At 45.5% G+C, this 16,149-nt stretch overlaps 1 protein-coding gene across 7 annotated transcripts in view; it reads right to left on the bottom strand.

The window, feature by feature from the left end:
* The window catches only part of Greb1 (growth regulating estrogen receptor binding 1), a 127,476-nt gene that overhangs the window by 53,490 nt on the left and 57,837 nt on the right, over positions 1-16,149 (bottom strand). For all 7 annotated transcript variants that reach the window (XM_076942104.1, XM_076942103.1, XM_034514265.2 and 4 more), the window contains exons 3-5: positions 11,207-11,569; positions 6,373-6,492; positions 4,465-4,641 (exon numbers count right to left, since the gene is read on the bottom strand). In XM_076942104.1, the coding sequence (XP_076798219.1) occupies positions 4,465-4,641; positions 6,373-6,492; positions 11,207-11,363 (454 nt within the window). In that variant the 5' untranslated portion in view covers positions 11,364-11,569. The remainder of the gene's footprint in view (positions 1-4,464; positions 4,642-6,372; positions 6,493-11,206; positions 11,570-16,149) is intronic.

Genomic DNA, 16,149 nt, shown 5'->3' with positions numbered 1-16,149 from the left:
TGAGCAGCCATGGTGAGTGGTCACAATCATTCCTGTTTGTGAGTGTGAACACACTCAGAGAGCAAAGAAGGGAGAGACAGTTTCAGAGTTTCCCTTTGAAGTTTGAGCCCGATCCCAGTCCCATGCAGAAACACTCTACTTGTGTGAAAGAAGCAGGCAAAGGTGAGCCAGACTGACCCCGGGTGAGACAGGGGTCAGGGCAGGGTGCTGAGGTACAATGTGGAGAGCTTGAAATTTCAGTGAGAGCGTCATAGTTACATTGAGTCCTATATTAAATTAACCTCAAACTCATTCTCTGCTTCTGTTTCTTCTCTGAGAAAAATCAGTTATATGTGTAAGCTCCAAAAAAGCATTTTAAAACAACAAATTGTGTTACTTTCAGAAGATTTATTTATTATTTTTGTGTGTGTGTGTGTGTGTGTGTGTGTGTGTGTGTGTGTGTGTGTGTTTGGGTGAGGGAATGCCCATATGTGTGAAGGAACCCACACAGCACAGACCATAAGAAGATATTGAATCTCCCAGACCTGGAGCAGGTACTAGGAACTGAACTTAGAAACTCTGGAAAAGCAGCAAGCCCTCCTAGCCACTCAGGCATCTCTGCAGCCCCTAATTGTCTTACCCGTACCACCAGTGTTTCTTAAAAGTATACATTGGAAGGAAAAAAATGAAGGATAAAGGACACATAATTTTAAAAAGACCGGAGCTGAGGCTGTACCTCGTGTGGTGAAGCACCTGCTTGGTTTGCATTGGGTTTGATCCCAACATGGCATAAAATTGGGTATAAGTGAAGCAAGCCTGCATACCAGCACTGAGGAAGAGGAGGATCGGAAGTTCAAGGCCATATGTCTCAAAATATAAATACATATTAAAAATTCAAAAGAAAAAAATGAACCAAAATGCTTTTAGAAAACTTTGGGTCTTAAATTTAATAAACCAACTTTTTTAAAAAAAGAGTATATGATAAAATCTGAACTCACTGAGTATTTAACAATATTTATGAATGCTTTAGCTTTTTAGGTAGAATAATAGCACTGGGTTCCCAGGGGGGGAAAAATGTCCTTGTCCTTTAGAGACAGATACACATGGCAATAGTTTGAGATGAAGAACATACAGGGTGGGATTAGCTTCCAGATAATCCTGGCAGAGAGAAGAAGGGGGAGTCACAAGGAACAGGGCCAGCTGCCCCCCACACTGAAACTACTGAAGACAAAGGACATGGAGGCCTCTTGTGTTCTTTTCCCACGTTTCAAGGTCAAAGGTGGCTTCCCAGCTTCTGTCCTGCAGGACCCAATGACGGTCCAGCTTCACACATCTCTCCGAGTGTCTACACCATGATTTCTGAGATGCCCTTTTTTCTCTATGACTGTACTATATCATCTGGGTTCAAGATCAAAGGCTTCCCAGGGCTGGGTGACCCTCTGTGCTCCCAGCTGTTGCCAAGGTGACCCTCTACAAGTCACCTGGTGCTTCCTGTATGTCACATATAAACGCTAGACTACAGTGTCTCTGCCTCACTTGTTTTTTTTTTTTTTTTTTTTTTTTTTTTACTTTCTCAAGATAGTTCCAGGCACATGTCTTCAATGAGTAAGATTTACTATGTGAATGTATTGCTGCCACTGGTACTGCTTCTTCCCAGTTAGAAAAACTTTTACTCATTTTTCAGGGCCTGTCTTGAACCCAGCTATTACTAAAACACCTTCTCCATCACCAACAGTCTGCGCTTACACCCTAGTGACAACTAGGTGTAATAAATGCTTCTGAGGGCACAACACCCATAAGGTTGGGTATAAGATTTGCTGAAATTGTTATTGCTGTGGACCTTATGGATCTCGATTGACAACCCCCCCCCCCCAATTTTTTCTGCTTGTGTATCCCTTTCAAACCAGAAGCTCCCAATGGAACAGTTGAGTTCCCAGGCATACCTAAACACCAGGCTTCATTCGACCTTATACATTCAACAAATGTGTGAATACTTTGCCTACTAACCAAAGTATAGACTCATTTTCACCTGAGGAATAAGCATGCCACGAAGACAGATGTTGTCTTCTCTGATGGGTAAGGTATTGGCCAACTTAGATTGATTACTGACAACAACAACAGCAAAATCTGAAGAACACACCTAGAATGTTAATCTTTCAATTTTCTCAGACAAAAAAAAAAAATCCCTCAACAGCTTCAAAGCTGCTAGAACAATATTCCTAAAGGCTTTGCTTCCTCCAAGATGATCCATAGACCCTGTTTTATGGATCAGTAAACAGGGCTGAGCCAGGTTACTGCAGAAGCTGTGGGGACCACCTTGTCCTGGGCAGCCACCCGGGTTAATAGCAGGAAACCAAAACACTGTTAAGTGTCCAAGCTGAGAGCATAAAGTTATGTTCAAAGGAGAGAGCATGGGCTATTTCCAGCCAGCCCTTGTTCTTCATTCCGAATGGCTTTTTGCCAGCAATTAACAACGTTCCTTCCTGGGCACTCCAGCCACTGGGGAGGAGCCAGACTATTAGAGGCTGAAGGAGAAAGAGCTGGAAGATTTCTGTCTCCGAGACTCAAGAGGCAGAACCTCCCTCATTTACTACCCCAGCAATTCCCTCATAGTCACAAAGGGGTGGAATTCAGACAAGATTCTCCCCTTGTCCCACCCCATTCCACCCCACCCCACCAGCAGATCAAAAGCCAGCTGTGTGAAGCACCGCCGTAATACAAGGACGACGTGCACCAGTGAGCAAGCTCCTGCAGAGACAGTCATTCCCTCAGCTTTGTAGGAAATTTTCCAGCATTATTCATAAAGACCTGATCTCAATGAGTACACAGACATACCTTAGGACCCCTACACACACACACACACACACACACACACACACACACACAAGCTATGCCGTCCCCTCCTGGGAACATTCATCCTCCTCATTTAAGAGGTTACAGATATTGTCACCCACCCCAGTCTGGAAGCAGTAACTATTCACTTTCTTCCCAATTCCCATTCTCTCCTCCCTCCATCCCTCAAGCCTTCCTCTACAGTGAATTCCCCCGCCGCCCTACACACACCTGGTTTGGGGCCATAGGAAGCACAAGACTGGATGTTTTAAGGACTGAGACATATGGAGAATACGGAGGAGGTTGTAAAGGTTCTCAATCCATAACTTGGTCCCAAGAATTGTCTCTTCTACCATGACAAGACCCCATGTGAAAATGGACCACTGCCAAGTCTCCCATTACCCAGCTCTTCAAAGAGATGAATGGTCAAATCCAAAGTCACTAGACAAGAACAAACTTCCCAAGGCCAGGACATATAACCAAAGCTCTCTCTACTGCATGGGTGCAGGGGGCATAGGAGACCATGGGGAAGTCTGTAGGCAAACAGTGAACAAAGATCTCTGGGCTCTCAGTTCTACTGCCTCTTCCTTGATACTGCACAAGGGAACAAGGTACACAGCAAGAACATAATAATGTCATCTGAGCAAGAGGTCAGGCTTGGTCTCATCATCACAATGAGTCATCTGGACCTTAGTGGGCCAGTGACTATTTGAAAGACCGTGGGCAGGTCCCCATGAGGAGAGGGAAAGCTACAACCCCAACTGAACCTTGACCACAGCAAAAAGCCTGAGGAGCACAGTGAATAAGGGAAGAACTAGGAGCCAAAAAGACTTGAACTTGGGCTCCTGGTGTCTTCTTTATTTTCATGACTTAGGGCAAGTTCATGAACAAGTCTAAGTTCTCCTACAGAATTGTGACAGACACCACCTCTCCAGAGGGAGCTGTAAATCAAAGCAGAAGATGGCAAGAGAATCTGGTAATCACTCAGATGTGACCACCCAGTGGCAGGGACACACACACACACACACACGGCCCCACTCTCCTGCCTGCTAGTTCCTTAAACTATCTGGGACAGGGTATTTAAGCCCTTTCTGGTCCAGACAGCCAAAGGTAGGTTTGAACAGCAAACTATGAAAAAATTAATGCTAAGTGTAGACTTTCTGGAGGGAAGCAACCAGTCGTTTTTTAAAATGTTTGTGTGTAGGCAAATATATACTGTATGGGAATGACAGTGGTCAACCTCAGCTGTCATTCCTAAAAAACTGTTCAACTTGTTTGTTGAGATATGCTTGGATTTGATAATTCAGCTGTGAACTGGCTACCCAGGAAGCCCCAAGGATCTGTCTGTCTGGAGCTATTAAAAGCACAACCATCAGACCTGGCATTTTACACGACTGTTAAAGATCAGACTTGGGACACAGCAACACTTACTAACCGAGCTATCTCCCTAGCCCAAGCCAGTCATATTTTTAAATAATTCCCATTTTCTTCTATTCCATAAAGAAATGTACCAAAAAGAGGAAAAAAGCATGTCTAGAATATCAAAGTACCCCTTATCACCAGCAGCTGAGGTCTCCCTTCCCCTGCCCCACACTAAAACTGCCACAAAAAAAAAAAAAAAAAAAAAAAAAAAAAAAAAAAAAAGGAACTCACCGAGCAGGGCATTATGGCCATTGTCATCGGGCAAGAACCTCTTGTCCACTGCACACACCAGGAGGTGGTCCGGCAGGCTGGGAGACTTGGCACCCACCAGGAGGAAGCCTGCAGGGACTTCAATGGGCTCACTGGAGATGGAGACAAGACGTAGGTCCTTCCCAGCCTGACAGAAGCCTAAAAGGGATAGACAGGGCTCACACACTGCTTGAGATATCCCAAAACCGAGGTCCTAGGGGCAGAATGAACAGCTAATGACCCTTGTATCTGCAAAGTTAGGGTCATTAATTACCTCTGAGACAAAACCACCAGAAAGTGAAAGTTGTCTCATCTTTCACATACTATGCTTTATGGGGCTGCAGAATGGGTACATTCAGAGGAAGGGACAGAACAGGGCCTCCTCAGCTTCCCTGGTGGGAACTTGAGGTCCATGGCAGATGTGTCTACACATCTTTTGAATGTTGTATTTACAAAACCTTTAAATATATTTCCTACGAGGAAAACTAAGTTCTCAAAAGTCTCCAAGGAAAGATAAAGAAGAAGGGAATGGCTGGGGTTTCTCAGGTTGTTTCCTGAGCCTTGCTATAGATGAGGGTGAGCTAACTTCACAGGCTTCCTGCACTGTTAACTACCAGAGAGATGTGAGATGCCCTCCTCATCCCAGGAGCCAACTCCGGGCCCTTGCAGCCTTCATAAGCTTCTCTTTCTTGCTACTCTGGGCTGTCTGCACTGGTCTCTCATCAGACTTTCTCTCAGCCCAGTAAGCAGCCCACTTGTAGGGCAGCGGGAGAATACGGGGGCTCGAGCAGTCTGGGTCTACAGCAGTGATGTAGAAATCCAGTGAAAACCACTTTAGTGACCACCCTTCTCACCCGTTTCCTCTGGGGACACTAGATGGCCCTGTTAACAGCTGTACTGACTTCTTTGTCTCAGTAATATCAGCTGGCACTCTGAGTCAGGGTCAGGGATAGGGTCAAGGTCAGGCCTCAGAGTACAGAAGGCATTGGCAGCTACCCTGATCATTTTCCAGTCCCAATCTGTCACCAATCCCAGGCCATGCCTGAATGCCTTCTTCAATTGCCTGCAGCTCCCAGGCAACATGCATCTCACCCCATAATCCTTTGCACCACTGCTTCCTCTGCTGTTTCTGAGCTTCCCCAACCCATGGAAGTCTCCTGGCTAACTCTTACAGACCATCTAAAACCCAGAGGAAGGACCCTCTTCTCCAGGGAGCTTCTCTGAGGCTCTCTGCCCACACCTGGAGTTTTCCTTCAGTCCCCATGTTGCCAAGCTTACCATCCACACAGAGGGCATAAAGCATCTGTCTCCCCAGATGGCTCCCAAGTTCTCATCTTTAACCTTTCAACTTCCAGAATAAGGGCTCAGTAAGTCTACGGCTGTTTACTCTGACAGTGATGGACAACCTTGGTGTGCAGAGTAGTGGGGTCTAGAATGTGACCCTGCAGGTCTCTCTGGGTGCACAGCATAAGCTCTCACCACTGCACTGAGATGTTCCCGTACCCAGCATGCCTTGCCTCTGTTCCTCCTCAGCAAAACAGCAGTGATACTGTTGCCTGTCCAGATTGGAGATCATGCAAATATGTTGGCGTCACAGCCAAGAACTGACAAGACATGGAAGGTCATTCCTACCCCATTCCAAATCAAATACCCTGCAAGGTCAACTTGAGTAAGGAAAGTATATTTTGACTTCCAAACAAGAGACCCAAAACAATGGCTATTGGACCCCATGCCATTCCTACGGTTGAGGTTGTCTAGAGCGGCCAAGCAGCTGGGGCCGACTCTCAGCCTCTTGTAGCCTGTATAGGAACATGAGTCCAGCTCACATCTCTGGGGACGAGCAGGGCTATGACCCAGCTGCAGATCCTGAGCAGGGGTGCAGTATCTTACCATCCGTGGTACAACAGCCTTCAGGAGGAGGGGGCAGCTGGTAGGCATTTGGGGGACTGCTGGGTTCTAACCCTCCTTCTCCATCTTCTTCTTCTTCCTCGTTGTCCGCTCGGCTGCCACCTAGATGTGGGAGACAACAGGGATGGTTTGTAAGGAAGCTGCTGTGCAGCTTTAAAAGCCTGCTCCAGGGCCTTTCCCTCCACCTGAAGCTACAGGTTCAATAAAGACCCAGAGCCTGGGGAAAGGAGGCTTGCACTGCTCTAAGAAGCACTCAGTAAACCCTTGCTGCTCTGTAACTCATTGGTCCTTAGGAAGCTGGGCATCCTGATCTTCTGAACCAGGAGAAAAAGCCAAGGCTGTCTCAGGGAGGATGACTCCCGAAGGTGCACACAGACTCATGTTCAAGTTCACTTCTCCTCTAGCCTCCACAGCTGCACGTGTCTGCCCAAGTGCGAGGAAGTTGCTATGGATACGGAAGCTTGCTAAAGACTGAACGAAAAGCCTTGACACAACACAGAAGGCATTCTGAAAACATTCATGTACGTACGAAGTATCACCATATAACATGTTACCTGTATCACAAGTAAGGAACCTGGGGCTGAGAGAGAGTCGCTGCCCCACAGATGTTCAAGGACCTGTAGCTGAGCCTATGTATCTGCTGGTGTCTCTGGTGTTCTTGCAAACAGAGGTAGCATGCACTGCCTCAACATTGCATAAGGGGGCTGCTGAATACATTAGTGTTCATCCAAAGAATGCATATATTCATTGCTGGAAATGCAAACATACACACAGGGGAGGGGGTATCCCAGAACATTCTAGAATAGGACCAGACATGCTGTTTTAAGAAAGGGGGAACAGCAAATGTGAAACTGGTGGGGAAAGCCCTGGCCTTGAGCACCACCTCTCCATGTGGTGAGCTTAGTGCAGCCCCCACCCCCACCCCCGACTCCTGTCTTCCCTCATTGATCCAGCACTCAGCAAGATTCTCAGTGCAGGGGCCAGGCTGTGGAAAGAGCAGCTCACTGTTCTGAGCAAGTGTCAGCCTTTCCCCCAGTTGGGGAAAGCAGGAGGTTCACAAAAATTAACTTTTTCAAGGCTGCTGATATTTAGTCCTTCCGGTGTCTTTTCTCACAGTGTTTTAGGTAAAAATAGTTCCCAGTGTGTCTTTCAATTTCAAGTATCAAACAGCACACAGACAGCTCGTGGGAAGGGTCCTTGCCAGTACCCTTAAATATGGCTGTCTCCTCTCTTTTTGTTTCCCTGTCTCTTAACTGGGGGCTTGTTTTTATGTCTCCTACTGTTCTCATACTTGGCTCTAATATCCTCCCTCCCTCCCTCCAAAGGTTTTAGGTTAACAACAAAATGATGTGTAATGGAAAAGTCTAGACCACAGCTCTGGGAAGCCACATTTCAGGTCTTGGTTTGCTGTTGCCTGTGTGGCCACGGGACACTCAACTCTGTGCAAAGCTTGTTGGTTACAAGGTGAGCCCTAATGCCATTGTGAGTTGCAAAATTCTAGAACAGTGGTTCTCAACATGTGGGTCACAACCCCCCAAGGGGTTATATATCAGTATAGCAGTACAACAGTAGCAAAATCAGTTATGAAGCAGCAACGAAAATAATTTTATGGGTGCAGGTCACCACGACATGAGCAACTGCATTCAAGGGTCACAGCATTAGGAAGACTGAGAACCACTGTGCTAGAAAATGTGGCACCGTGGAGTGACACCAAGTTTTATACCTATGATAACTGTACAAGCTACTGGGGACATGACTTGACTGGAGCCAAGACCTTGAGAAGGAAATAACAGCTCACTATCCTTCCTGGTGCCCTGGACCTTGTGGGTGCAGAGGACAAACACCAAGTGGTAGGAAAACTGTGGAAAGATTACACAAGACGAACACACAGGGTGGGAGGAGTGAGCCTAGCCACCTCATCTCCTTGGCATCTTCCTGTGCTTAAAGTAGGCACAGTTTAGCCCCTGCACGAGGTCTCAGAGTCCCACCAGACTCCAGACACCAGCATCCAGCACGACAGCAGATGGCACAGGTCACATGGGGCTCTGATCCAGCTCTGACACAGATACCAGCCTTAGAGTGGAAATTCACACAAGATTCCCCAAGAACAAAAACCGAGCACCCCCCAAAGCCAGAGACATGGATCAGCCACAGAGAGGGGGTTATGCATTATTCTGCCGAGTCCAATGAACAGACATTCCAACACACTTAGAAAGAAAGAAGAGATGAGGGTCTTAAGCCTCAGAGAGCCAAAGGGCTCAAACTGCAGGCAGGGTCAAAGGTCTGTGGCAGACTTTCCGGCCTTTGATGGGTTCCTCAAGCAACACAAGCCTGGAGCAGACTAAACAGACATGTTTACGGAGGTCTCCTGGCAGGGCAAGAGCCTTAAAGTGGTCTTAGACGAAACCATCAGGGCTTAGAGCAGTGATAATAAAACACAAATCCAAGGACCCCACAGCGCCCTGACTACAGGCACATGAGGCCATTCACTCTGGTGTTTATGCTCAGTCTTTTTTCCTGTCATGAGATGCTCATCATCCTAAGCAGGTGGGATTCTAGGAATTGACCTGCATTCCACTCAAAGAGTAAATTTGTGATGCCTAGAGCTGATGCAGTTATTTGTCATTTCGTGGGGATTTCTCTTGAAAAGTCAGTATTGTGGAAAAGGATTTCCACCCTTAAAGGGGGTAGTAGGTAAGAGCCCCAATTCAAAGAACAAAGCTATAATAAGACCCCTGCTAAATTACCCCCACAAATACATAAAATGTTACCAGATCCCCGGGTGTTTAGTGTCCCGGCACCTTGGTCATAAGCATCATCAACAACAGTATTGTCTGAGGAAGGCCAGCCATCAGATAAGAGACCCTGACAAGAGACAGACAGACAAAACAAGATGGGGCCCCAAAACTGCCTGTCTGCTCCAAAGTTTATGATGCAGAAGATATGGCCCAAGCTTAGTGTTTGGTTTATGGTAGCATCTAACAAACCCAAAGGTCGCCATCTTCCACCGAAACCTCAGGCTGACTTTTGCAACTGGACAAACAAAATCCCAGAGGATGGTTCCAGGCTATTTACTGAGCCAAAAGGAAAAGCACAGAGGGGCTGGGTCAAGTCATCACCCAAACTCAAAGGCTGAGCAATCCCATTGACATCTGGCAAGGAGCTTGGGACACTCAGCACCCAAGTAATCAAATTCATAAGCCTCAACACTGTCCCTGGGGGCTGGGATGAAGCTCAGAGGCAGAGCATTAACAAGCAAGTAGGAACTCCTGGGTTCTAGCGGAGGCAGGGCGGGGGCGGGGCAGATCACTGGAAAATACCACACTCTGAACAACAACAACAAAAAAGATCCTAAGAGGATGCAACCTCCACACTAGAGGGGGCCATCTGGGCCACCTAGGGAGATCTTCAGCTGCAAGAGAAGGTGACTGGGATCCCCCACGGGCTTTCTGCTGGTCTCTGTCCCCCTGTGAGCAGCTGTGCACTGACACTCCAGACGTCTATCCCAACATTGACAGCCAGAGCTGAGCAGCCAGTAATTCTGCAACCCCTTCAAAATCTCCAAGTCACCTTGGGCCTCAGCAATAGCAGGTGATCAAACAGACTGTAGATTTTAGGACACTGCTTGAGTATTCTAAATTACCAACATGATTGCTGTTCTCAATTTGACGCTAGCAAGGTTTGTCAACACCCTAAGTAGTTAAGGATGTCCCTGAAAACTGTATTTCACAGAAGCCTTTCACCTGCTCAAAAATGGAATCAATTAAATGGTATCTAAGGATTTCTCTGCTCCCTGTGAAGCCACAGAGACACTTCCTATGCCAGAAAACACTGGCACTCTCTTAATGACTATCAGAAAATTTCATGTTGTCCTGACTGATAGCGCTGGGTGCAATCTAGTTTCTCTTATACTTAGACCCAAGTTGGGGTCTTAGGTCTTTATCTGTGCCATTTGCAAGGAGGTTCACTTCGTCCTCTTACAAAAATCAGGGCTTTCTGGTATCCGTGAGCTTGCTCGGCACAGAGTTGCTTCAAGACAGGCAAGCCACACACGGCGCCCTAAAGCCCAACATAGTACAAACCTGACAGACATTTTTCTTTTTTGTTTAATGATTTTTTTTCACTTTAAAACATGACCTTTTCTACTTCAAAAACTTCTTACATTTGTAATTTCAAGCAAAAAGCATGAACTTATAAATAACTAAGTAAATAACAAATATATAATTCTAGACTAGTAGCTGTTTCATCCTATGGATTGCCTCAAGCTTATTTACTTGACATGAAACACACACACACACACACAGTTTACCTTCCAGATAAGGGAAATTCTCAAGTCCCCCCATACTTACAGATCATTTGTTAAGTCTTGGTACATGTAAAATTTATAAAGGCTTACTGTTAATTGCTTTTAAGCTTTTGTAAGGCTCTTACACCTGTTACCACACAGAGACGTAACCTCTAAATGATTTTCACAAAGATAAGAACATGAATCACATGAGGAAAAGAAAGAAAATGCAGAGCTGAGGGTCAGATGTATTAAATCCCTTACCAACAAACTATCTCATCAGATATAAGTAATGCTTCCAAGGGAGCCTAGCATACAGTGTTCTCCCTGTCTCTTAAAAAGACAAAAGTCCAAGACTTTTTTCTTTGTATTTTTTTTTTTGGCCTGAAACTTACTTTTAAACAGATAAAAGTCTGTGTGCAACTTTTGGTATTTTTTTTACTGGACTCTAGATTCTCTGAATAGGGCCATTCACGTTAGCCACACATAATAACGGCACACACAAAGACATAAGAAGCGCATGGTTCTTACCTTCTAATGATGACAACTGCTGCTCAGCCTCCAAATACAGCTGGGAGAAGATGGGCCGGGGCACCAGGGTGTTGGAGCGTAAGGAAGCCTCGATGGAGTTGTGGAGGACCTCTTCAAACCGCGTGCTCTTTAGCTGTCCAGCATAGGAATTGCCCATCTCCAGAGCACAAAGAGGATGAAGTCTTCTGGTCAAAATGACATTTCAGTTCTGCCGAGAAGGGCTGACTCCACACAAAGCCCAATGAAGAGGCAAACAGAGCCAAACAGAGCAGCAGCAGCAACAGCAGCAGCAGCAGCAGCAAGAAGGGACGGGTTGCGGCCTCTGCTCAGCCCCAGACAGGAGAGGGCGGCTCTCCGCAGCTACTGCCAGGCAATTACAGGAAGTTATATAAGTAACAACCCCCACTGATTCCACACTCACAGAGCCCACTGCCTCTTAGAACAACGCACAAGGAAGAGTTTAGGCTTTCCTGATTTTCCCAGAGACAGAATCCTGCCTCCAAGGGTCCCTGGGCAAATGAGATAATTTTTGCCAGAAATGGCTATTTATATCCATGACAACATGAGAGCATGGGCCCAGGTTTAAGGATTACAGAAGACATACATGCATGGGTACAATTGTGTGTGTGTGTGCACACACACACCTAAAGGCAGGATTAGCAGACGCTATCTCTGCTGTTTCTGGTAAAAGGCTGGCTATTAAAATTCTCCCTATAAAGTCCAAAGGGTTCTCAGTGATTCTCAACCTGTGGGTCACAACCCCTTTAGGGTTCCAGGGGTTGTCTACGACCATCAGAAAAAAAAAAAACAAAAAAACAAAAAAACAGACATTTACATTACAACTCATAACAATAGCATAATTATAGTTACAAAGTAGCAACGAATTGATTTTATAGTTGAAGGTCATCACAACATGAGGAACTGTATTAAAGAGTCATTATTGGGAAGGTTGAGAACCACTGATTTAGACTTTTAGTATTTTAGTTTATTGAACGTCTCTATCATAGGAGTGATATAGAACAATCCCAGAACCTCTGAAAAAAAAAACAGGAAACCACTGATACTTTCATCTCCCCAAGACAATCACCCTTGCTCTATCTGTGGCAACTTCCTAACTAATTCACACACCAAAGTAGACAACTCATTGGTTTGTACTGTACTCTCCATTTTGTACAATTGTAACATGATCAATCTAACATGTCCATCATCCCCAGAAAGAAGCATCAGAGCTGTCACTCCAACCAGCAGCCCTGCAACCTGCAGATCTCCTTCCTTGTTCTGTCTACCACACGTATGGAAGTACTGGCCAGGAAGCCTGCTGCCAATGGCTTCTTCCACTTAGCCCAGAGACTCCAAGATACAAATGCATCATGGAAACCAGGTGGCAACAGCGAGGCACAACTTTAATCCCAGTGCTCAGGAGGCAGAGGCAGGAGCATCTCTATGAGTTTGAGACCAGCTCGGTCTACAAGGCAAGTTCCAGGACATCCAGAGCTATATACACACACACACACATACACATACACACACACATACACACACACACACACACACACACACACACACACACACACACAGTCCTGTCTCAAAAACAAAACAAAAACAAAAGACCCAAATGCATGGCGGTGTATGAATCAGCAGTGTGCTGCCACGGGGATTTGCTTGTTTGTTTGTTTGTGTTTTGTTTGCAGGCCTGAGGATGAAACCCACAGCCTCTCACCAGCTAAGGGAGAGCTCATCCACTGTGCGCCTGGACCAGCCCTGCCATTGTGCTGTGTTTTTGCAAACTTAACTCTCTTCAAAACTTTTGCTGGGAAGAGATGGGAACTGTATCCACAGAGTGATAATCGTATATAATTACTTCACTTGACATAGACATGTCCCTCATCCCCCTTACACATGCTTTTAAAATCATTTTAATGGCTCATGACATCCCATTGAGAGAAAACTTGCCCAAATACTTCTCAGATTTGTACTTATGGTTAAATGTCTACCTTTGATCCAAGAGCAAGCACCAAGTGTCCTATACCCTCCTGATGGTTTCCAGTCTTTGGCTCTGACGTTAATGTTAACTTTGTGTTTATATTTTTTCCTTTCTGCTTCCTTTTAGTCTCATCTGTTGAATTCCTTCCAAATCCTAGGAAATAACTACTTGTTCATGACTTCAGCAATACAGACATGTAAGGCCACACTGGCCTCTGGCCACTTCCTTGCTATTGCATATAAGTTAACCACAAAGCCAGACAATCAATCTCTTCTTCTCCCCCTCCCTCCCTCTTTTTCTACACACACACACACACACACACACACACACACACACACACACACATACACACACACACATACACACACACATACACACACACATATACACACACACATACACACACACACACATACACACACATATACACACACACACACACACATACACCCACACACACACACACACACCAGTAGCCCAGTCTCACCTCAAGCTCACTATGCACCCAAGGACAACCTTGAACTCTTGATCCCCCTGCCTCCACTTCCTGATTGCTGGGATGACAGGTGTGCACTACCATGTGTAGCTTTTCATTTCTTTCTGGGCAGTCCATGTCCTCCATTTTGGTTCCCTCTGTCCAATGCTTATCAAAGAGAGTTTAAATTCTAAATAACCAAAATGGTGTGGAGGGGGGTGTCTTAGACAGCTAACTAAATTATAACTAAGGCTAGTCTTTAGATGCTCTACTTACTTTAATTTCTTTTTTTTTTTTTTTTTTTTTTTTTTTTTTTTTTTTTTTTTGGTTTTTCGAGACAGGGTTTCTCTGTGTAGCCCTGGCTGTCCTGGAACTCACTCTGTAGACCAGGCTGGCCTCGAACTCAGAAATCCGCCTGCCTCTGCCTCCCAAGTGCTGGGATTAAAGGCGTGCGCCACCACTACCCAGCTTCCTTTAATTTCTTAAAGGTCTCTTTCTGACTGACACCTGAGGGAGTTTACAAGAAGACTGCATATGGAAGAGAATACACAAACCCTGTCCATGTGTGAGGACTATTGGAAGCAGGCTAAATTATCCCTTTCTTTTATGTCCTGGCATGGTTCTCTAGTATAGTGTTAAACTTTAAAATAAACTAAGATACATAGAACAACACCAGATGTCAAGAGCAGCAGCCCAGACAGGAGTTCCTAGTTCTGTCTATAACATACTAATACATAATACACACATTAACTGGCAGCTCAGCTTCACCACCCAGCAAAATCTGGCCCATCACATTTTCCTTATTACATGTGCTGTAAATTCTCCTGTTCCTTGTTCCACATCTCTGTGGGACTGAAGACGCTCTACTTCCTACTTGAAAGGGAAATGAACGGTGTGGTCTGTGGACTTTCTGGCTCTATTGCAGGAGACACCAGCCTTCCTCTTCCAGCTGAGTCAAGGGACCCTCTCTATTAACCTCTTCCTGCCTGTGGCAATAATTACTACCCACAGGCTCTCCAACAGCTCTCAGACAGCCAGGGAAATGACCTAAGAATAGTTCACGAATTCACCCCAACCAAGAAAAGGTGCCCCAGAGTGGAGAGGTCAGCAGGGGACACTCTGGAAGATGAAGGAAGGGATCCTGGCCTCTGTCCACAGGCTGCTTTGGTTTGCTGTTGTCTTGTTTTATCTGTCTCATACTCAAGATATTCATGAGGGAGTTGGCCATTCTTTGTGTGTGTGTGTGGGGGGGGGGGTGTATGGTTCTCAACTCAGGGTCAAGAACACACTGGGGGGAGGGAGGCTTCTGTAGTTCTCAATTCCAGGTGGTCCGCCTAATCTGCCACCATTAATAATATCACAAACCTTCCTGCTTACATAGCATCCTTGTCTGAACAACACCAGGCACACAGGAGTTTTCTGTTAATACAACAACATGGAGCCTTGCAAACCGCACCCACCCAAAACCCTTTTCTGTTTGTGATACCAGACTGGCATCCAGAGCCCAGGGAACTCTATAGCCCATGCCAATTGATATCTAAGGCAAAGAAAGCAGTAAAGGGGAACAGAAAACAGCCATCCTGGGGGCGGGCTGTTTTCTCCCTTCTTCCCAAAAGTGGTGGCCGGCTAACAGGTATTTCGTCCCCTTAAAATTAACACTCTGCATTTTACTGACTATAAATTAATTCTGGAGGTGCAGAGCTTGAGGGAGCCCTTGTTAAGAGAATTGGCATGGTAGGAAGAAGGAGGAAAAGGGTGCCTGTGCAGGCAAAGAGCAACAGCTAAGTTCTCACACTCAGGAAATGGCAGCTTCGGGAAGGGGGAGACGAGGTAGATATAATCCAGATACATTGTATATATGTTCGCAATTGTCAAAGGGCATATTAGAATTTTCTTTCTAAAATAAAACTTTGCCCTGTTCTAAACAATTAGCATAGAAAGAATGTTTTTCTGAGTGGAAGAGCAGACATGACAGCAAATTTCAAGACAAGCATGCATAAATCAAAGTTTCCTATTCTCCCCCCACCCCCATTGCAACGTTTACTGCTTGAACTATGTAACCTTCGTGGTATTTAGTGCAGACACAGGACACTGGAGAGTAAGGTAAACATTATCTATCCACCGGCATGGAATTCTAACCATGGCGATGGTTTTCGGCATGCAGAGCAAACTCATTTATGCACAGAACATCTAGATTCACTACTCAAAAATGATGGGTCTACCTGATCAATGATGTAGAAATAAAACTCACCAGCTGATTTTGCTATACAAAAAACACAAAATACAAGAATGTCCTCAGGGAGCCAGCAAGATAGCTCAGTGGGTAAAGGTGACCGCCAACAAACCTAAGGGCTTGAATTTGATTCCCAAGACCTACATGGTGGAAAGAGAGAACCAACTCTCTCAAGGTGTCCTGTGACATCAGTAAACACATGCACATGTACACATGAAAGTACACACTAAAGTAAATGTCTTTTTAAAAAG

The sequence above is a fragment of the Arvicanthis niloticus genome, chromosome 11 (genome assembly GCF_011762505.2).
Source record: "Arvicanthis niloticus isolate mArvNil1 chromosome 11, mArvNil1.pat.X, whole genome shotgun sequence".
In the NCBI taxonomy this organism is placed as follows: domain Eukaryota; kingdom Metazoa; phylum Chordata; class Mammalia; order Rodentia; family Muridae; genus Arvicanthis; species Arvicanthis niloticus.
This window is presented reverse-complemented; position numbering and strand designations above follow the sequence as displayed.